The 23,507-nt window shown below is 41.3% G+C and overlaps 1 protein-coding gene across 3 annotated transcripts; it reads right to left on the reverse strand.

Annotated features, from left to right (window-relative positions):
• Nucleotides 1–38: 38 nt before the first annotated feature.
• On the reverse strand, nt 39–23,265 carry LOC106610851 (inverted formin-2). Of its 3 annotated transcripts, XM_045723455.1 has the most exons (23): nt 22,892–23,265; nt 17,607–18,018; nt 16,130–16,245; nt 15,545–15,704; nt 10,596–10,629; nt 10,201–10,342; nt 9,936–10,068; nt 9,282–9,767; nt 8,965–9,107; nt 8,782–8,843; nt 8,588–8,690; nt 8,366–8,451; nt 8,065–8,165; nt 7,301–7,371; nt 7,092–7,199; nt 6,869–6,939; nt 6,640–6,760; nt 6,320–6,484; nt 6,087–6,189; nt 4,155–4,307; nt 3,080–3,826; nt 2,731–2,784; nt 39–1,946 (listed from the first exon to the last, which is right to left on the reverse strand). In XM_045723455.1, exons 2-22 carry the CDS (start codon nt 18,001–18,003, stop codon nt 2,732–2,734), a joined length of 3,555 nt encoding a protein of 1,184 aa, XP_045579411.1. In that variant the 5' UTR covers nt 18,004–18,018; nt 22,892–23,265; the 3' UTR covers nt 39–1,946; nt 2,731. The 3 variants fall into 3 exon arrangements, with proteins under 3 accessions (XP_045579411.1, XP_045579412.1, XP_014065960.1); XM_045723456.1 differs by lacking the exon at nt 2,731–2,784; XM_014210485.2 differs by lacking the exons at nt 39–1,946; nt 2,731–2,784; nt 3,080–3,826; ... (13 more) ...; nt 9,936–10,068; nt 10,201–10,342 and having other exon boundaries at nt 10,592–10,629; nt 22,892–23,259.
• Between the last annotated feature and the right edge of the window lie 242 nt (nt 23,266–23,507).

Genomic DNA, 23,507 nt, shown 5'->3' on the forward strand with positions numbered 1-23,507 from the left:
AGACTTGTTTGATGTCAATAAAGAGAAAGGCAATCTCATAATGTGAATTCATTTTTTATTATACTCCAGAATCAACATTCGATACTAATTCTGTTACAGTCTATTTGCTAACATGGCACCGTCTAAGCTATCACATTTCTAGAGATAGTAAACTTCCAGGGCTTAACTGACTTAAAATTGCACCATACATTTTTAATTGATGCCTTAAGTGTTCATATTTTATACTGTCTGTGTGTTTGTGCTACTGAAGAACCCTGTCAGTCCTGAACGAATTGCCCTTCGGGGTTTAATACACGTGTATTGTATTGTAAATTATAATTGTAGAAATAAGTTAGTTATTGATAACCTCAGGAAGAAGCTGATATTTTTTTCTCCTATATGTCAAGTGTGGAATCAAAACGTTTAAAAAATGTTCACGACATTCACAAAAGACTGGAATACTATTTTCAGCACAACTGTTCCAACCAACATACTATCAAAGCTTATTGTGAAATATAGACGAATTTGGTTTCAACTGTGCTGGAGGTTATTTATAGCTTTGGAAATTAAGCCTGTATTTTTATATTCAAACAAATACAAAACAATAACAAAAAGTACATATACTTTTTATTCTTCAATATAGAACACCTAAAGTGACAGAATGTTGACACAGCCTGGTCTCATAGACTAGACGTAACATAGTACATTTAAATCCAGGACACTCAAATTAGTATGATATGTTAGGTATGGTTACATAAGACAGATGGTTACTTTGGTCAAAAACAGTGTGGTATAACACAAACGTCTAGAAACCCAAGAGGTTTTGAGTTCTAATCCCATCACGGACAACTTTAGCATTTTAGCAACTTTTCAACTACATTTTAGCTACTTTGCATGTTAGCTAGCCCTCCCCCTAACCATTTTAGCTAACCCTTCCACTAACCCTTCCCTTATCCCTTTAACCTAACTCCTAAACTTCAACTTTACCCTAACACCAAGCCTAGCTAATGTAAGCCAGCTAGCTAACGTTAGCCACCTAGACAGAATTTGTAACATATCATACGTTTCGCAGATTCTAAACATATTGTACATTTTGTAAATTTGTAACGTATAATACAAATTGTAATTTGTAAAATATCATACACAATGGATAATGGACATCCACAAATTAATACATACCATACAATAATAAATGGTGCTTCGGGTTTACGTACAGAAAAATACGAAATGCTCTGAGACCAAGTTGCAGCGACTGAGTAAATTTGCTGGGATTGAGGCTGTGGGAACCATGACAGTTTTTCCTGTTTATTTCACAAATGTTTCAAGAACTCAAAATTATCAAAGGAAGGAAGACCATGCTGATATCTTCTTGGAGGAATCAATTTAGTTCAATATAATGTAGTCCAGGGGTAGGAAATCCTGGTCCTGGGGTGCCACAAATTTAACCGACCTGGAAGACCAGGTGTGATAAATTGGGGGCAATCACTAAATTGATCAATTAGCTCAGTTGGTCAGGGCTGTGTTCAGTACATAAAAACGTAACAGAACATTAAATTGAATGGAAACGATGCTGTGCTGAACAACCAGTTGACAAACGGGGAGGGGTTGGGTTGTGGATTCAAACGCACAGTGTCCCTTTAAATACATCACTCGTTGTTTCAAGCCACACCCCAGCACACTCACCGAACGGAGCAAACGTATCTCAAAGTCTGTTCAAGAACGTACAAGAACATTTTTGGAAAACGTGCCGTTCAGTACAAACCGTTTACAATGTAGCAAACGTTAAAGCGATCTGAACACACCCCTGGTATGGTGCCTAGTTGGAACAAAATCCTGCAGTACCTGTGGCACTCCAGGAACAGGGTTGCCTAGCCCTGATGAAGTCTATTACAATGTGCAGAAACCATGTATGGAAAAATCAACTCAACATTTTCTTTTCCCTCTTGACTTCCTTTTCCGGGAATTGCCTAGGGAGAGTAAAGAGTAAAAATAATAGATTGAAGGAATCAAATGACATACCAATGACTTAAAATAGTATGCAGATAATGTCAAACAAAGTGGGACACCAAAGACTGCATTTGGTGGATCTTGGCATTGAAGAGAAGGGACAGTTTTATCATGTTTCTGATGAATACTATTATTTTGGAAATGGAATTACATTCAGTGCTGTTGGTTCCATCAATTTCAAGATCATTAAAGCTTTCAGCAAAGTCAGACTTAAAAAGGACACAGTTTACAGGAAGCACAAAAAAGGCATTGCATTAGTAGTTTAACTCGGTTGTTATGAGGGTGGACAGTTTAGTAACATAGGGGTATGAAGTCACAGAAAACATGACAGCAAAACTCCACAAAAACAACAAAAAATTGTGCTGAGCAAGGTCTTCCCGGTGAGGCCTTCACAAGTTGAAAAGCTCAGTATGACAGTGAAGTTAACTTGGATATGATAATGAATTTTCAATTGTGGCACTTATGAGGTGTCAGTTTGAGGCTAAGTACTGTATGTCTTTACAAGATAAAACTCTATGATTCAGGCTGATAAAGAGTGCATAAAGTAGTGGCCAAGAGAGGTCTCACACAAAGTGGTTCATCTTAAGAGAGTGTTAAAAGCAGGACAAGACACAAATCAGGTCAAACCAGACCCTGTTTAGGCCAACACACGTCTGTTAATTAAAATCATGGCTTGGTGCTGATGGGTTGATTAAAATGTTCCTGCTTGCACCAGTTAGTTTTCAAACCAGTTGTTTGACCTACCTCACTGCAACACACACCCCTTTTTACATTTAGGGTGTCCCTTTCCAGTGTTACCTTGTGTTTTAGAGAGTCAAAGAAAAAAGACAACACAAAAAACAAACTACTTGATGATCATGACAGGACTCAAGGTGTTGTAAATGGGAGGCTTTTAAGATCGGTTTTCCAATTTTTGGAAAACCGAGTTCACAGCTAAAACAACAGCACAAAATGATCAGACACTATATTTAAACATGTAATGTAAAATGCAATAAAACCATATACCAAAAAAACTGGAGAAATCTCCCTCTCAGACACTTCAGGAGACCACAGTTCCAAACATGATCTTTATTAGAATGAATGAATACATTACCTTCATTACTCTTCTTTTTGTTTCTTCTAAAGAGCTTCTGCTGTTTTTTATCCTCTGGTTTTAGGGTTTCAGATGCAGAGGCAGGCAGAGCTTCGGATACTGAGTCCACTCCATCGGGCACATCGTACGCCGGTCCGCTTTCCGCAGCACTGACCATAGGTACGTTGCCTTTGGTGTTTGTGTTGCCATTGGTCTCTGTGCTGCCATTGGTGTCTGGGTGTCCATTAGTTATACCCTCATCCTGTGCCACCATCTTCACCATCATGTCATCCCCAGCCTCATCTTGTCCAAAAGTCTTTACCATCATGCTGTTGCTCTTACCTCCAACTTCATCTTGACCAATGGTTTTTCCTATCAGGTTGCTTTCACCATTACTCTCTTTCATCATGTCCATATCAGTGACAGGAAGTGTGCAGGCTCCATTAAGGTGACTCTCTCCATTGCTCTGTGGACATTCAGGCATCAAGTCCTCCGTTACCATCAGGTTGATTTCAGGCAGGTCTGCATCTGTGAAGGTAGAGATGCTTGGGGTGTTATTTAGGACACCCATTCCCAGGATCTCCTGTGTTGGTGAATTGGTTGTGGGAAGGCTGGAAAAAGCTGGTTTTTCTTGGGGTTTGCTGGGGCATCCGTTCATTCCTTCTCTTGGGGCCCTCTCCTCTGCCTGGGGTTGAGTGGGACTGGGAGTGCTGGAGGCTTCTGAGACAGAGGCTTTGATTTCTTCTATTACAGGCTTGACACTTGATGCTGCAGTGGAGAAGGAGGTTCTGTTAATGTATGAAGACAGATAGGAAGAGCAGGTCTACTGTACCAAGCATTCCAAACATGTCATCATTCTTAAAAGCAGGCAATGTTTGAATCTAGCAAGTGGTGTTTCTTAAGAAAAGACACAAAGAAGCATGACCAAGCACACATTATTGATGAAATTAAGCAAGTGTAATTGGTACTTGTAGTGGCTGCACAAAATCACAAATGGAAGCACAGAGATGGAGTGGCAAAATCTGTTTATGGTTCAATGCAGGAGAGTAGGAGTGGAGTTGGAGACAGGACGGAGTCAGAGTCATCTTGTCCTTACCAGGCTGGCCCGTTTTCCTATTCATTTCACTAGAGGGGGGGATTTCCGTTTCGCACCTGGGCCGCGTCTTCCTGAGATGGAAGCCTTTCCGGATGTCAGCAAGAAGGTGGTCGATAATACAGCCATTGTCCTGTGGCGAGGGTCCTTTCCGGACTGGTGACAGAGGATAGAGAAAGAGACATATCAAGATACCACACGGCTCGTTATGCTGTATCATCTTAGTGTGAATACAAAACATAGTTGGACTCATATGACAGAGGAGATACAGTGCCCTGCAAAAGTATTCACCCCCTTGGCGTTTTTTCCTATTTTGTTGCATTACAACCTGTAATTTAAATTGATTTTTATTTGGATTTTATTTAATGGACATACAGAAAATAGTCCAAATTGGTGAAGTGAAATGAAAAAAAAATACTTGTTTCAAAAAATAAAAATAAATGAAAAATGAAAAGTGATGGGTGCATATTTATTCAGCCCCTTTGCTATGAAGCCCCTAAATAATATCTGGTGCAACCAATTACCTTCAGAAGTCACATAATTAGTTAAATAAAGTCCACCTGTGTGCAATCTAAGTGTCACATGATCTGTCACATGATCTCAGTATATATACACCTGTTCTGAAAGGCCCCAGAGTCTGCAACACCACTAAGCAAGAGGCACCACCAAGCAAGTGGCACTAAGAAGAACAAGGAGCTCTCCAAACAGGTCAGGGACAAAGTTGTGGAGAACAGATCAGGGTTGGGTTAAAAAAAAAATATCAGAAACTTTGAACATCCCACGGAGCACCATTAAATCCATTATTTAAAAAATGGAAAGAATATGGCACCACAACAAACCTGCCAAGAGAGGGCCACCCACCAAAACTCACGGAACAGGCAAGGAGGGCATTAAATCAGAGAGGTAACAAAGAGACCAAAGATAACCCTGTAGGAGGTGCAAAGCTCCACAGCGGAGATTTTAGTATCTGTCCATAGGACCACTTTAAGCCTTACACTCCACAGAGCTAGGCTTTATGGAAGAGTGGCCAGAAAAAAGCCTGCTTAAAGAAAATAAATAAGCAAACACGTTTGGTGTTCGCCAAAAGGCATGTGGGAGACTCCCCAAACATATGGAAGAAGGTACTCTGGTCAGATGAGACTGAAATTGAACTTTTTGGCCATCAAGGAAAACGCTATATCTGGCGCAAACCCAACACCACTCATCACCCCGAGACTACCATCCCCACATTGAAGCATGGTGTTGGCAGCATCATGCTGTGGGGATGTTTTTCATCGGCATGGACTGGGAAACTGGGCAGAATTGAAGGAATGATGGATGGCGCTAAATACGGGGAAATTCTTGAGGGAAACCTGTTTCAGTCTTCCAGAGATTTAAGACTGGGACGGAGGTTCACCTTCCAGCAGGACAATGACCCCAAGCATACTGCTAAAGCAACACTCAAGTGGTTTAAGGGGAAACATTTAAATGTATGGGAATGGCCTAGTCGAAGCCCAGACCTCAATCCAATTGAGAATCTGTGGTATGACTTAAAGATTGCTGTACACCAGTGGAACACATCCAACTTGAAGGAGCTGGAGCAGTTTTGCCTTGAAGAATGGGCAAAAATCCTAGTGGCTAAATGTGCCAAGCTAATAGAGACATACCCCAAGAGACTTGTAGCTGTAATTGCTGCACAAGGCGGCTCTACAAAGTATTGACTTTGGGGTGATGAATAGTTATGCACGCTCAAGTTTTCAGTTTTTTGTCTTATTTCTTGTTTGTTTTGCAATAAAAAATATTTTGCATCTTCAAAGTGGTAGGCATGTTGTGTAAATCAAATTATACAAATTCCCCCAAAATCTATTTTAATTCCAGGTTGTAAGGCAACAAAATAGGAAAAATGCCAAGGGGGGTGAATACTTTCGCAAGCCACTGTATATCAGAAGAACTCACTTATTTTTCCATTCTCCCCCTTCTGTCTTTTGGATTCCTCCTCCTCAAGCTGCTTCTTCCTTTTCTCCACCTTCACAGCCTGCTCTTTTCTGGTTTTGTTTTCCTGTGGGTGTAAATAGAACATTGAGAAAGAGATTACACCAAGCTACTCCTTAGAAAACCTTTATCTTCAGTTTTCTAGTGATGGAAATCAGTATTCATTATTTTCAGTTATCTAAACTTGCTCCTCTGACTTTTAAGGCTTTGATGAAAAGTCCCCTAAAGGTCTTGATGGTTCCGAAAAGCTCCTCCAGGGAAAGATTGTTGACATCCTCACACAGGTAGAGGGCAAGGTCACCCTTCTTCCTCACAATCTCCAAAAAACTGTCCTCCAAATCTCGGCAGGCCTCCAGGTTTTTCTTGGGGAGGGAAACAAACAGTTGAACCATTGCCTTATTAAAGAACACATTTGTATAGTTGGTTGATCTCCTCCAAAGAGTTTTAAAACAACCACAAACTTGTCAATATTGTGATGCATTGAACCACAATAGAATCTAATTCACTGGTTTCATACCTCAAATACCTCTGCGTACTGCTGCTTTACATCGTCCACAGAGTTAGAGACTTTCTTTGATGCTTCTTTCAGTCGATTGAGTAAGGCACTGGCCTCTGCCTGAATGGAGTCCAGGTTGATTCTGAAGGATAAAAATAAATATACAAATCTTTTGGTGTGTAATTGTATCATTTATGTATCAATTTCAGAGCTCATAATACGTCTTTTTTTAATAAAAAGGGTGTCATACCCAGCTGCTTTTTCACAAATCTCAATGTCGTCAGGGAGGTACAACAACTCTGGGTGGTTCAGCTCTACTTCCTGTAAACAAAATGGTCAGTCATGAGTCTATTTATGATTTCCAACTTTGATTTGATTGTCCATGTGAAGTCTGTTTGGCTTCTGTGAGGAGCACTGACCACACAGTTGTTTTTCTTCTCAGAAAAGCACGTCCTTATTTAGAATAGTGATACCTCCAGAATGTAATGGAGCAGGGTAATGCGGCTCTTGTTGGCCTTAGTCTCAGTCAGCATCAGCAGGGAGCTGATCTTAAAGCCCTCAGCGTGTCCTGTGTGACTTCCCTGTGAACAAACAGAATCAGGAGTTAGAGCTCTTCAGACTGCATAAGTGCTGCATGTTTTTGGGTGAGTAGAATGCCATCCTTTGGAAAGTCCTTACTTACGTAATTGAGGAAGTTTCCCACATCAAGGATGAGCCTGCAGAAACTGGGCAGGAGAGTGCTCACTCTGAGACCTGGGGGAGACATTTTTTTTAATGTTGAAATGTTCGATGCAAAATGTTTGACAAACCAACACAAAAACAATGATTTGATAGACCTGCATCTCCAACTTGAAGAGATAAAACCTTTCCAGCACAAGCAACAATTTGGTCTACATAAAACAGCATAGTTAGTCTTGCTCTGTTGATATTTCCAACAAACCAAAAAGTTCATAATGAGCCTTACAGTGTCCTCTGATAGCTTTCACAAATATTTAATTGATGAATAGAGCAGTCAATGTAACATGAGTGTCACGTCCTGACCAGTGAAAAGGGTCATTTGCCATAGTAGAATGGTCAGGGCGTGGCAGGGGGGTTGTTTTGTGTGTTTTGGGGTTGGTTTGTTTCTAGAGGAATGTGTTGTAGTTTTCATGTTCTATGTTTCGTTTTCCAGGTTTGGCCGAGTATGGTTTCCAATCAGAGGCAGTTGTCTTTCGTTGTCTCTGATTGGAAGCCATACTTAGGCAGCCTGTTTTCCTTTGGGTTTTGTGGGTGGTTGTTTTCCGTATAGTCTGTGTACCTTACGGAACTGTTTGTCGTTTGGTTATTTTTGTTTAAGTGTTCTCTTAAAATAAATGAAGATGAGCACTATACACGCTGCGCCTTGGTCTAATCCTTCCGACGCTTGTGACAATGAGTGTTTATACATGGAAGTTGATGTTGACTTACACTGGCATGCAGCTTCAACCACCTCTGCTTTGGGCTTGAGCATGTCCAGTACGGAGGCCGTCTCCTCACACAGCAACATGCAGTCTATCCTCAGCTGGTAACTGTGGGGAGACATGAGAGAAAGGGAGGGAGAGGGGATACGAAGTAGGGATGGTACAGGGAGGGAAGAGAGATGCCATAGGTAATTAAGCAAGACAATTCAAGGAAGTGCCAAACGAATACATACACCAGAATCATTTCCACATAAAGTATCCTGTGAGGTGCCAGAAATATTGAAAGCGAGGAGAGGAATAGCAGTTACCATGGTACAGCCAGGATAGAAAGGTAGAATCGGTCAACATTGGCCAACTTGTCTTTTTCACCCTGGAAGGATTTCAGGTTTTCTATCTAGACAGAGAAAGAAAAGAGAGTACTGCAGATCAGTCATTACCCTCAAATTGTTCAATGCTTAACTTATACAAAAAATAAAACATTACTTGTTTTATATATGAGGAGAAATTAGGAAAGTACTCCTTATACCAACCTCATGTTTCTCAGGTAAGAGTTTAACAAGTTGCTTCAACACCTCCACATCAAACTTAGTCCGATCCCCATTCTGAATCAAGGACACAAACTCATCATGTGAGCTAGATGGAGGAGCACGGAGAAAAAACATCAGGTCAATGGGGTAAAAACAACATTGAAATCAATACCAACTGAAATAATCAATTACATTACCATTTGAATTGCTTGAGAAATATGTTCAAATTCAAGTTCTTCTTTACGTCAATAAAGGAGATCTGTAGAGAGAAGAGGGGAACAAATATTTTGTTAGGGAGGTTGTTGTTTTAGGATTCATAATGAGCCATGTTTTTGGTGTGCTCCAGATATGAGAGCTGTAGTGAGTGTTGACCAGTGCACCTCTTTAGGCTCCTTCTTGACAGGAGCAGGTGCCCCCTTGTCTTTGTGTTCGGTCACCGGGAGACAGAACAGCTGCTCAATGCTGGAGTAGTTGGGCTCCCGAGGAGTGTCTTTCTGAGCAGAGGTCCACATGGAATGACCATCTGTGTGTTTGTGAAAGGAGGGAGAGAATAACCACAACACATCTGGAATGATCTAACACAATTATTCTCTATGCTGTACTGTCAGACAATCTTTTCCCCTCTGAAATAGAGCAGACTGCCTCTGTAAACAAAGGGGAGGTTCATTAAAGAGAGATGCCAAAGTTATTCACTCACCAGTGACAGCTCTGAGCTTCTGCCAGTTGAGCTTCTTCATCCTTAGGGTGGGGCAGCGGCCTGCCTTGGAGGAGGCAGAACAGGCACACCCCAGGGATTGGCTAATTTGGGCCACCCCCATCCCACCCATGCCAGGAGGAGGTGGTGGTGGTGGTGGTGGAGGCATGCCTGACATAGCGGGCAAGGGTGGGGGTGGGCACCCCATCCCTGGTAGAGGCGGAGGTGGTGGGGGTACTCCACCTCCTGTGTGTGGTAGTGTCGGAGCGGGGGGTGGAGGAAGGGAAGGTGGTGGGGGTGGTGGATGAGAAGACACTTGGGAGGTTGTGGGGCATTTGGTCAGTCTTTCTTGGTCATTGTCCACCTTATCAGTCTGAACAGCCTTATCAATCTTCTTGTGTGGCAGACCATCCACAGCATGGACACCAGCAGTCCTGCGCTTGGAGAACACCAGGCGTTGCATAATTGTCTCACAGGAGTCCATTGGAGCTGGAGCACAGAATCATACACAAACACTGAAATCTACAGAATTTTGCCTACATGTAACCCCCCCAAAAAATATTCTATGCACTTTTGCTCTTAGTCTACATTCACCCAGACTCCAGGCCTTTGCCCATAACTCTCTCAGGGGACAACTTATTGCCTCAGAGGACTCACAGTCTTGATCCAGCAGTATGGCCCTGTTAGTGAGGGCCTCCAGGGTCTGCCAGATGTCAGCCCTGTCGGGCCCCAGCAGCAGCAGGGCCTGTAGGATGGACAGGAGCTGGAGGGATGACGGAGACCTGCACACCTGGAGGTGGACCAACACACAACCAGACCTTATTAAAGTGCATTTGTAATTCAATTGTTTACAAGACTTGCCATGATGTTAAGAGAAGGTGGCCTGCAGTGTTATGGTAGTGCAGCTGACGGCTGTGCTCACTTTGTTGAAGAGGGTGGTGAACACCTCCTGGTGACTGCTCATGTCGATGCCTCCATAGACTCTCAACAGCTCCTCCTCATCCTCAACCATAGCCTCTTCAAACGCTTCACACTGAATGATCAAGTCCTCATCCTCCTCATCTCTGGAGGTCACACACACACACATCAAGTAATTTATTCAAAAGGGCCTATTGAGCAAGTAGGCTATGTTTACATGTGTACTTCCCACTTGCACATCAAATCAACAAGTAAATTAACAAATGTTAAAATAAATACAAGTTTTGTTGAACATTTCACTCAGATGTTATTGTGCTTGACTGATGCATGGGCATTTAATTTATCTGCACACGACAAAAAAGTCACAATGAAATCGAGGAAGTCAGTCAAGGCACTCACCTCAATTTGGGCAGTATATCAAGTAACTGTAATCCTGGAAAAAAAGAAACAGTGCACTTAATAAGGCAGTGACAAAAACAAAGATCCACTTTCAAATTCATCAGTTTCGTACTATTAAAAATTTGGAACACGACGGAATGTAAACAAGAATTTGCGTGATGGGAATCAGCGTGTGATTTTGATCACAGGTGAGCGATTTAGGATATAATTAATCAATCTGCAGTGGAGCGGGGATGTGGAACGACTTCGAACAAATTACACATTTTCTGTGAATGCCAAATTCACAAAAGGATGCGAATGGCGACTTGACAGACGAGCTTCTGTTGTTGGCTTCTGATTGCAGCTAATTGGCAATCATAAAAAGGTAAGTCTACATCGCAACCAGTTCCTGGACAATACTGTAGCCTGTCAAGAACAATAATATTGTACATACAATGTTGATAGGACTACTATGCCCATATTTCTGCAATAAATTCAGCACACATCTCTATAGGCCTAATCTTGATTTCCCAGATAAATCAGATTTTCCAAAACAAAAAACGATTCAGGTACCACCATCTATGTCAAATACAAATGAATAGGCCTACTTTCAATCCTAAATATGTGAGGTTTGCCCAAGATTAAAGTGTTTAGGGACGAGATAGCCCAGTGAGCACCATTCCGACACCGAAGTCTGTGCAGTTGAAAAGATCTTGAAATTTGGTCTGTCTGTCCTGTCCTTGATTTCAGCGTCCACAGACGTCATTTTTTGGTCTGTGGATGTTAAAATCAGGGCCAGGTTGGGGACTGACATAGACTTATTTAGATTTGCTCCGGTTTGTACCGGAATTAATTTCAACCTCCACAGACGCCCGGCCCGAACCAACCTCGATTTGGCCCGAACATTGACGTCTATGATTGGGTCAGATTTGGTCTGGTCCAGTCCAGACCAAATCTGAACCAATCATAGACGTCTATGATTCACAAGTACAGTACAGTACAGTAAAGTAGAGTATTTATTCAGTACAGTAGAATACAGTAAGAAGTATAGTCCAGTACAATACAGTAGAGTACAGTATACTAGAGCATATTAGAGTAAAGTACAGTATTCTGTGTTCTACTGTACTGTACTCTACTTTACTGAACTCTAATGTACTGTAATGTACTCTACTCTACTATACTGAACTAAACTCTACTGTGCTGTCTCAACTTGTAAGACATAGACGTTTGGTCCAGACAGACCAAATTTGGTCTTCTTTGGGGCGGGGTTCATTAGAATAATACTCAGCATGCTTTGAAAGTGTTCCTTTTTACATTTACATATTGGGCCATTAGCAGACACTCTTATCCAGAGCAACTTACAGTCAGTGCATTAAACTAAGGTAAATAAACAACCTCATATCACAGTCATAGCAAGAAAAACGTGTCTAACTGTTATTGAGGATATTATTGTAGTTGAAGTGTCCTGTTGTTTTTATTGTGTAAGTCTGAAATCTCTGAACATGATCACTGCCAGTTCTAAAGCTTGTGAAAAGACTAAAATAGAAAAAGCTAAAGTGATAGATGGGAGGAATAATAAACATTCCATTCTGCACTCTTCGGTTTGCTCCAGTATCCTATCTTAATTGTAGTTAAAAATGTTGAATGTGACAGAATGCTTTCTTCATTGACATGTAGATACACAGTACCAGTCAAAAGTTTGGACACACCTACTCATTCAAGGGTTTTTATTTATTTGTTACTATTTTCTACATTGTAGTGTCATTGTCGTGTGCGTAGGTGGCAGGGAAGTCAGGCGCAGGAGAAACCAACTTGGTGTAACTGGAATAGTTTAATTAAGATAAAACAAACTCCAAAAACCAACGTACATAAAAAAATAAAAATAACATGGGTAAAATAACCCGCCGCGCACCAATACAAATACACGAGCACATAACCACAAACAATCTCTGACAAGGACATGAGGGGAAACAGAGAGTTAAATACACAACATGTAATGAATGGGATTGGAACCAGGTGTGTAGGAAGACAAGACAAAACCAATGGAAAATGAAAAATGGATCAATGATGGCTAGAAGACCGGTGACGTCAACCGCCGAGCACCATCCGAACAAGGAGGGGCATCGACTTCGGCAGAAGTCGTGACATGTAGAATAATAGTGAACACATCAAAACTATGAAATAACACATATGGAATCATGTAGTAACCAAAAACGTGTTAAACAAATCAAAATATATTTTAAGAGGTCTTTCAAAGTAGCCATCCTTTGACTTGATGACAGCTTTGCACACTCTTGGTATTCTCTCAACCAGCTTCACCTGGAATTATTTTCCAACAGTTTTGAAGGAGTTCCCACATATGTTGAGCACTTGTTGGCTGCTTTTCCTTCACGCTGCGGTCCAACTCATCCCAAACCATCTCAATTGGATTGAGGTCAGGTGATTAGTGGTGGCCAGGTCATCTGATGCAGCACTCCATCACTCTCCTTCTTGGTCCAATACCCCTTACACAGCCTGGAGGTGTGTTGGGTCATTGTCCTGTTGAAAAACAAATGATACTCCCACTAAGAGCAAACCAGACGGGATGGCATATCGCTGCAGAATGCTGTGGTAACCATGCTTGTTAAGTGTGTCTTGCATTCTAAATAAATCACTGACAGGGTCACCAGGAAAGCACCATCACACCTCCTCCTCCATGCTTCACGGTGGGAACCATACATGCGGAGATCCTCCGTTCACCTACTCTACGTCTTACAAAGACACGGCGGTTCGAACCAAAAATCTCAAATTTGGACTCATCAGACCAAAGGACAGGTTTCCATCTGTCTAATGTCCATTGCTCGTGTCTCTTTGGCCCAACCAAATCTCTTCTTCTTATTGGTGTCCTTTACTAGTGGTTTCTTTGCAGCAATTTGACCATGAAGGCCTGATTCACGCAGTCTCCTCTAAACATTTGATGTTAAGATGTGTCTGTTACTTGAACTCTGTGAAGCATTTATTTAGGCTGCAATTTCTGAGGCTGGTAACTCCGATGAACTTATCCTCTGCAGCAGAGCTAACTCTGGGTCTTACTTTCCTGAGGTGGTCCTCATGAGAGCCAGTTTCATCATAGAGCTTGATGTTTTTTGCGACTGCACTTGAAAAAACGTTCAAAGTTCTTGAAATTTTCAGGATTGACTGACCTTCATGTCCTCATAAGGATCGGACCCTTTTTTTCAATTTTTGCTTAAAATGTCATACCCAAATCTAACTGCCTGTAGCTCAGGACCTGAAGCAAGGATATGCATATTCTTGATACCATTTGAATGGAAAAGCTCTGAAGTTTGTGGAAATGTGAAATTAATGTAGGAGGATTTAACACATTAGATATGGTAAAAGATTATTCAAAGACAAAAACATGCGTTATTTTAAAAGCAAGAGAAAGGCCATAATGTACTATTCCAGGTTAGGAAGAATTTAGATTTTGGCCACTAGATGGCAGCAGTGTATGTGCAAAGTTTTACACAGATTCAATGAACCATTGCATTTCTGTTCAAAATATTGTATCAAGACTGTGCAAATGTGCCTAATTGGTTTAATACATTCAAGTTCATAACTGTGCACTCTCCTCAAACAATAGCATGGCATTATTTCACTGTAATAGCTACTGTAGATTGGACAGTAATGTTAGATTAACAAGAATTTAAGCTTTCTGCCCATATCAGATATGTCTATGTCCTGGGAAATTTTCTTGTTATTTACAACCTCATGCTAATCACATTAGCCTACGTTTGCTCAACCGTCCCGAGGGGGAGGACACAGATCCCGTAGAGGTTAAAGTAATGGACTGTCATTTATTTGTCTTTGCTTATTTGAACTGTTCTTGCCATAATATGGTCTTTCACTACCTCATGAAGCTGGTTGAGAGAATGCGAAGAGTGTGCAAAGCTGTCATCAAGGCAAAGGGTGGCTACTTTGAATAATCTCAAATATAATATATACAATATTTGTTTAACACTTATGGTTACTACATGATTCCATATGTGTTATTTCATTGTTTTGATGTCTTCACTATTATTCTACAATGTAGATGTAACAGTCTTCTCCTTCATCTGACGATATGTTAAAATCACTGTCAGAAAGGGTGGACCAATACGCAGGCGTGTTCATCATGATAATTTAGTAACTAAACGTGAACACGGAAAAACAATAAACAAACGAGAACGACAGTTTTACAGGCTAAGTACTTACATACAGCAGTGCAAAATCAACTACCCACAAAATAACCAAACCAAACACACACCTCTATATAGGACTCTCAATCAGAGGCAACTAGAAACACCTGCCTCCAATTGAGAGTCCAACACCCAATCCTAAACATAGAAAAACTAAACTAGACAGAACATAGAAATGCATACACAACACAAACCCTCTGCCACGCCCTGACCAAAACTAATACAATTACTCCCTCTGCTGGTCAGGACGTGACAGTAGAAAATTGTAAAAGTAAAGAAAAGCCATTGAATGAGTAGGTGTGTCCAAACTTTTGACTGGTACTGTATGTGAATTTATGTACGGTTGAAATTTGGCCATAGAAACAATGACCGGAAAAATAAGTATTCTCAACGTCCGTAAAATAAGTATTTTTAATATACGTTAATGACGTCCTTTCAAAGTCTGTAAAATATGTATTTTCATCGTCCGGAAAATACATATTTTCAACTTTCAATCAGAACCGTAAATTAACCTAATTTTCACCGTCATTTCACCCACCGCTCACTGGGAGGGGACAGATTGCAGGCAGGCATATAGCTAAAATGACACAGTGACATAGATTAGTAATGGAACTGTTGCCAAATGGCCTATTTTCATTCCCATTTGTCTGGTGTTTCTCCATAGGGAAACTACCTTTTGTTATTAACAATGTGCCACTGTGTGACCTTGCAGATGAACTGAGTGGCTGAGTATTGAAGATAAACAATGCGCTGTACCGATAAACTCCTTGCGCATCTTATCTCTCTGTCGCAGGTCATCTGTCCCAAAGATGATGGCGTTGATGACACTGAGGAGGGTGACCATGTAGGGCACATTGTCTGTGGCCTGCAGCTCGTTCATGATCACACTGAAGCGATACTGCTGGGTCTTCACACCCTGGGAGCCAAAGTAACACATTAGTCATTCTGTATGTCATTCACTCCTTCTGTGTGAGGACTGCTTCTATCCCCATAATGCTCTAATATTGATCAGTGAGTAACATTTATCAAAGTATTGACAACTACGGACATTGCTAGATAACCCAAAGGTCACTTAGAGGTCACTTAAGCAGTTCAACACATGTACACTAGAGGGCATTACTAGGTGCATTACTGAAATAGCATGTTACAAAAAACTCGTCATATCTGATTTCAGTACATTTTCATCAAAAGCACACAGATTGTTATTTATAATTTTCCCCGGGCATTGTTAATTTTCTCTCATGGTCCTTCCTAAATCAGAACTAGGCCACTTATTCTGTAGGTGTATGGTATATAGCCTCTGTCCATCAGTGACAGCTTGTCTGGCTGTATGACACTTGCCTTGTAGTGGTCCAAGGCATCCATGGCCAGACGGTACCCATCAGAGGAGAACATGCTCAGGGCAGCAAGCAGCTCAAACACCTGCTTCTTCACCATGGTATTGGACGTGTCCAAGGCTGTGATAAGACATAGTCACAGACATCAGTTAGTGTACACATATTCCCTCCTACCTTTCTCCTTCTTTCTTGTCTGGTGTCCTCTAGGATGTTATGGCTCATCATAAGACAACATTACGTGAACTTACCTTCACAAAAAGTGTTTTGTTTGTGATAAGTTTGTATGTGTGTGTGAAGATGTAGCAATGCACTGTCCCCCCACACAGTGTCCCCCTCCATACACTTTGTCTGACACAATGGCCTTTATCTGACCTGAATTCTGTTGCCATGGTATTTCTTTGAAATTCCTATTTTGTGGGGTTGATTTTATATTGGAATACAATTATGTACAACTGAATACAAATTCTTAAGTATTATTCATATATATATATATATATATATATATACACACACACACACACACACACACACACACACACACACACACACACACACACACACACACACTCAGTGGCCATGTTATTAGGTACACCACATGTTCACGAAAATGTTTCGCTCCTACAGACAGTGAGTCATGTGGCCGTGGCTTGCTATATGAAGCAGGCAGACAGGCATTGAGACATTCAGTTACTGATTGAACGTTACAATGGGCAAAACGAGGGACCTAAGCGACTTTGAGCGTGGTATGATTGCCAATGCCAGGCTCGCCATTTCCAGTATCTTAGAAATGGCCGGATCCTGGGCTTTTCACGCACGACAGTGTCTAGGGTTTACCGAGAATGGTGTGACCAACAAAAAACATCCAGTCAGCAGCAGTCCTGTAGGCGAAAACAACTCATTGATGACAGGTCGAAGGAGAATGGCAAGAATCGTGCAAGCTAACAGGTGGGCCACAAACAGGCAAATAACGGCACAGTACAACAGTGGTGTGCAGAACGGCATCTCGGAACGCACTATTCTTTTGTCCTTGTTATAGATGGGCTATTGCAGCAGACGACCACACCAGGTTCTACTCCTATCAGCTAAAAACAAGAAGAAGCGGCTCCAGTGGGCTTGCGATCCAAACACTGGACAATTGAGGAGTGGAAAAGCATCGCTTGGTCCGACGAATCCCAGTTCCTGTTGTGTCATGCTGATGGCAGAGTTAGGATTTGGCGTAAGCAGCATGAGTCCATGGCCCAATCCTGCCTGGTGGCGGTGGTGTAATGGTGTGGGGAATGTTTTCCTTGCACATGTTAGGTCCCTTGATACCAATTAAGCAACGTTTCCATGCCTCAAAGTACCTAATAAACTGGCCACTGAGTGTCTATATATACTGTGTATATATAAGGCTAATTCGTGGAACCTCTCGTGGAAAGTGTGTGTGTGATGCCATAGCTTTAAAACACTGTATATCTCCTCAGTCCTAGGTGCTGTCGAACCTTGGGAGAGTTTGCGGATGTAGCCCTCATTCTCCACGATAAAGTTGATCCCAGACGAGGAGTTCATGACGGCCCGGACACAGCTGACACAGGTGAGCTGCAGGAGGGCGTCTGCGATGCGGGAGCAGCCCCTCCCAGACAGCCTGTCCAGGGCCTCCAGCAACAGGTCCAGCCCACTCAGCTCCAGGAACTGGACCATCCAGGACTCCTCGCTGCCCTCCAGACGACGCTTCAGCCCAGAGTAGTTGACCACACTGGGCACCTGGAGCATGCAGATGCACAGCTCTGGGTCTGCACTCTCCAGGTTGGCCTCCAGCTGGGTTTCTGAGTCCTGGGAGGAGCCCAGATGGCCCCTTACCGCCGCCCACTTCCTCTTCCCGTCCGACTTCACTGACATGGCGATGGAAAGGATCTGTGGAGGGAAGTTAAAGTAGTTTAATGAATTAATTGACATGGTGATGGGCAGAAGGTTTGTGGAGGGAAGTTAAAGTAGTTTAATGAATTAATTGACATGGTGATGGGCAGAAGGTTTGTGGAGGGAAGGGAACGAGGTTCAATTCAGTGTCGTGGTGAGACTTTTGATTTGCTGGACTGCAGTTTTGTTTGATAGAGTCTAATGTAAACATAAATCTGTTTTCTATGAAGTGCTGAAAGTGGTGGAGAGTTCATTATATTTTGCCATTGATGGTCAAAATGTTATTGGGATGTTTTTTTGCAAACAAGCCATATACTATTTGACCTGCAGATGGGCCTTTGCATAAATATTATGTAGGATGATCAGTACCCATTATAATTGTATCAGGGGTATCCTGGCTAAAGGATTCATGACTTTATCACAACATAGCACATTCATAGGAAATGACAGCTCTGCACATTAGGGGACAAGTGAAAGATATGTCAGCAGTTCTGTCATTACTAGTCCTGCCAAACATTCAAACATAATCCTGTAGTAAAAGGGAAGGGACTCGCTGTCAGCTAATCAACAGCAAACACAAAGACAGGCACATGACACTCAGTGTATCTTTATGGGAGATATATTATATTCTGTGTATATACTTTATTTTCAATTACATCCAACTGTGAACAAGATTTTGAGTAGGGTTGCAAAGGGAGGGTATATTACTGGAGACTTGAGAAGTTTACCAGTAAACTACCAGCATTTTTGGTATCTTTGAAGAATTGTGTGTAATCTATCACAAGACATCTAGCGGCCCTATTGGGATTATTACAGGTGTCTGTAATTATCTCTGGCCCCTTGTTGGGACTCATCACGTGTAAAATATATGAAATTAAAATAAAGAATTGAATGACAAAGCTGTAAAACATTATCCCAAATATAAACCATCACCTTAGTGAATACCATTGGTGTTTAATGTGAAGGTTTCAGAATTTTACTATGTCAATATGTATTTGTTGTAAATGTTTTAGCATCAAACTGGTGGGAGTTGAGAAAAAAAGTAAATAGTTGGAAGAGTTGCAAAGTTCATTGAAAATTATGCCATTGTTGATTAGAAGCTTTTTTCATTAATTAGGCTTTTTTCTCTTTAACCATATGGTCTACCTACTAGAAACTCATGGACAATATGGACACAGATATAAAAAATGAATACCATATTAAAAGTGATTCAAGTATAAATGACCAAAGTTACGATAGATTAAATTACCAGTAGCTTTGCAACCCTAGTTTTGAGTAATATGCTGCAAAACAAAAGTATCATTCTGAAGCGAAAAATATCACCCAGGATATCCCTTAGCTCATTTGGTCTTTTAGCATAACTGGCTGAATTGGCACAAATGCACACATTGAGCACACAAGTGACCTTTTCTGGCATAGCCTTAGCTCAGAACCCTGCTCTATCTATCAACCTGTCCCGCCCTCACCTACGCACAACATCCCTTGCAAGCTCCCACACTCACTCAGAAATAACACGGTAGGGAATGAGCCTAAGAAAGGGGGAAAAATCTATAAATACTTAATCTATAATCGCAGACATCTGATCTAATGAATAACTGTAGGGGTATAATTCTCCTCCCAAAATGAGTTACTTATTTCAATAACATTAGTTATTTCACACTTGGCAAGACTAACCTAAACAGATGGCATTTGAAAGGCAAATACATATAAACAGCAAAACTGCAACTCTGCACACACTGCAGTACCATGGATGGTTCTAATCCCCCGTCTGCCTCTCTCTATATCTACACAAAACATGGCTTAGCTCAGGAATCCGGGCTATTTCAATGATGTTTCTGTGTGGTGTTTTATGTAAAAGTCTCTCATGAAACTCACTGAGCAGAATAACAAGAGAGTAAAAACTGGGTACTGATGACAAGATTCCACCACAGTGGGAATTTACATGGAACTAAAGTCAACTCTAAAATGTAACAAACTGTAACCTCCTACAACTTTACATTCAGTTCTCAAGTTCCCGATAATTCAACAGGCCGAAAAAGCAGCTGCTCTGTTCCAGACACATTTGGCAAATCGTTTGTCGGCTCCAACTTTGTCGGCTGATTCTCTCTGACTTGGACTGCCAGTGTGACAGTGTTACCGAGCAAGCCAGGAAGACAATTTCCTTTCACAATAGGCTTTCTCATCCCCCATCAAAGAGCTCTGTTCATTATCTACAGAATGGGAGGAATGTCCCCTGCTTCACTGGCTGCTTTCTGACGACTAATGGGTTTTATACTCAACAAGCATCTGAACACATTCTTACAAGGATTTACAATCTATTCATCTGCGCAGAGTGATGTGCTGTAGGGTCACTGGTGAATAGAACATTCTAGTCCAGGTGAATTCCACCACATCAGTCATGGACACAGTCATGGACACAGTCATGGACACAGGGGAAGTACATTATAAATGCATTGACATTAACATTAGGTAGCAGGACAGTCAGCAGGACTTTCCAACATGGGTCAGGCGCTTTTCAGTAGGAACTAAGAAGGGAAGGACTTTCCTGAGACAGGAAACACAAGACAAACATGGTGCCACAACAATATTCATTTTTAAAACGTAATTTCTCACACAATTCTGACCTGACCTCAGTTATAGAGAGAGAGAGAGCATCTGTTTATAAACAAACAGCTGGCTCTCAATGCAGGACCAACTGTGGATCATCTGAATAAGAAGGATGAAAATGACATCCTTTAATAGCTTGTTGCTTCTGCACATTTTTCTACTTTAACCAATATTAACATGAGCTCAGTGACAGCTCCCACATACCACAACTCACATTGGGTTAATAACTGCATGTCAGGAAAACACTACTCCTGTACTCAAGGGAAGCTGCCTACATTGAAACAACCCAGCCCACTGTTCTACTGTAAAAATAGAGTGCAATTATATAAGAAAGATGATCCCCATTTATTTCCTTGTAAGAACTCAGCCAACATATACAGTGTAGATATGTCTGCATTTGCCATGGAAAGAGTCTCACAATCTATTAGTTTATTCTTACCACCTTTAGAGCGGGGGATTTTGTATAAGCCAAACAGAAGAGAGTAAATAAACAGCAACATGTACTGTGGCTGGGATAGGAATTGAGCCAGATGAAGCCCAGTGTTTATGGAATCTATCTTATTTGTTGTCCTTTAACTGGAATGGCAGACTTGGCCATGAGAGAGAGAGAGACCCATGATGCCTCATATCTGTCTCTGAACAAACATTGTTGCCTGCAGCTGAGCTGACTGTCGTGTTTTTACAATGCAGACTTAAGCCATAAGAAAAGCTTTAAAAACAGAGCTCCCTGGAGCTCTTGTAAAAATCTTGACTTGTCATTGATAACATCTCACTTTCCTTTCTAAACATTCAATTCAGCATAATTGTATCTGTAACTTATTTGCCCAAAACAGCCAATGTGTTGGACATGTCCCTCTCTTCACATCTGGTGTTCATTTACTACAACTAGTATCCTGTTATGAATTCCTCGCTTCACTTACTATCTTCATTGATGTTTCTTCTTTGAAGTGGTTGAATTTAAATCCTGTTGATGTCATTGACTGACAATGTTTTAAGACCTATAAGTTCAGACCTGTGAGTTCACCAGAGCAGATGTCTGACGGAACTATTAGGAATCATTTCTCATGGTCTTGATTCTGGGTTTTATAGTCTCAGATATTTGGCCATGGACTTTAAGACATTATGACCATGTTGTTATGGCAATGCATTTGAGGGCTGCTGAATAGCCCAGTGAATACTGTTGCAATCCACAGATATGAGGGTATGCTGTGAGTCACAAAGCCCTGAGTGGGTTGCTTTTTCTTAGTGGCAATTATACAGAGTGATATTTCAGAGCCCTCTCATCCTGGTTCTAATGATGACTTTGAGCGTGCCTTGCCTTGAACAATAAATCCATAGAGGTACCATGCAATACTCCTGCACTCCTACTTGGATGAACGGGCCCCCAGAGACTGACGTAAAGTATGAACAAAGTATGTAAATGTCTGCACTCACTACTGATTTAATAAAATGTTTTTAAAAAATACAAAAATAAGAAGAGCCTAATGTAAACAGGGCTGAGGTCTCCAACAGAATTTGGGCAGTGTATCCCAACCTTGTTACTGTTAAACAGTTCAATGCAACACACATGATGTTATTAGCTGGATGTGAATATGTAACAAATGTATTATATTTGTGATAACTTTCATTTATATTCTATTAGACCACATCTGTCAGTGTTTCTGTCAACAGGGACCAGCTGACTCCACTGATGTAACCTGTCCTGCATCACACACAAGCAGTCCTCCTTTCAATGGGAAATACTAAGAGAATGTTTGACAATTTCCAAAAGGATTAACATGCATTATGTCAGGATATTCACGCCTGTTGTAATAATATGTTATGATAAATAGGAGATAATGGGGGATGTGATGCCAGTAAGGATGAACTGCCTTCTGTTGGATAAATGTTCAGTTGGGCTACAGGTAGTTCATGTTTTGTCAGTAGTCTCATATTATTCTTTGGAACAGATGAGAAAATATGTTTCTGGTTGATAATCATGTGAAGTAACCTACCCTAGTCCGGAGGATTCCAATGTTTTTTGGACCGTCTTTATTTTGCGCTCCTGTCCGCTCCCATTTTCATGGTGGGAACGTACGGGAAAACCTGTCACCGGCTTATAATGGCGAATTCCGATAAATCATTTAGATTGCCTAATGGAATGATTGCCTTCAAAACACTCATTTCACTTTTAAGACATCTAAACAGGTCGTTGTCTGAAGTTATCATAAATAGCCTACCGATGCGCTAAAATACAATTCCATTTAAACCGTTTAAACCTTACCTGAGATTATGCCATAAATAACCACTTGAAGAATCGCGTCCTCCAATTGCGGCCAGATAAAGTCCCTTTCCAGCCTCCAAGCGCCTTTTTCTTTCGTACTTTACCAGGATACCTCTCTGCAATGTATGTAGTGGAAAATGGATGGGGATGGTTAGGAAGATTTCAGTTTGGACCTGGACCTCCTGGCAGTTTACACATGAGTGTGACGATGTTGCAGGCACAGCTGGATGGCCCCTCCCACGCCCTGAACTCAGCTGGCCCAGCTGGACAGCATGCTTTATAGGTAGAAGACAAAATGTCCCAACAGGTTTCAATAAAGTAGCCAATATATCATATTCTATTTTGTACCCTACTATTCTGTTGTATTCTATTCTGTTGTATTCTATTTGCATAGGAATCTTGTCTTTCAAAAGTCTCCATGGGAAAAGGTGATACAAGGCAGGGCTATCGTTTCTTATTGGAATGTCACTTAGCTATGCTTACAAAAACGTTATCTGCCTCAGGATTACAGTCTTTTAGCCTGATTACCCTGACCACGTGGTAAACCCAAGCGGCCAGGCCTAATGTAGTTTGAAGATTAAAGATAATAATTATCTTCAACCAAGGGCCAATCCAG

Source organism: Salmo salar, chromosome ssa09 (assembly GCF_905237065.1).
Source record: "Salmo salar chromosome ssa09, Ssal_v3.1, whole genome shotgun sequence".
Classification (NCBI taxonomy): Eukaryota; Metazoa; Chordata; class Actinopteri; order Salmoniformes; family Salmonidae; genus Salmo; species Salmo salar.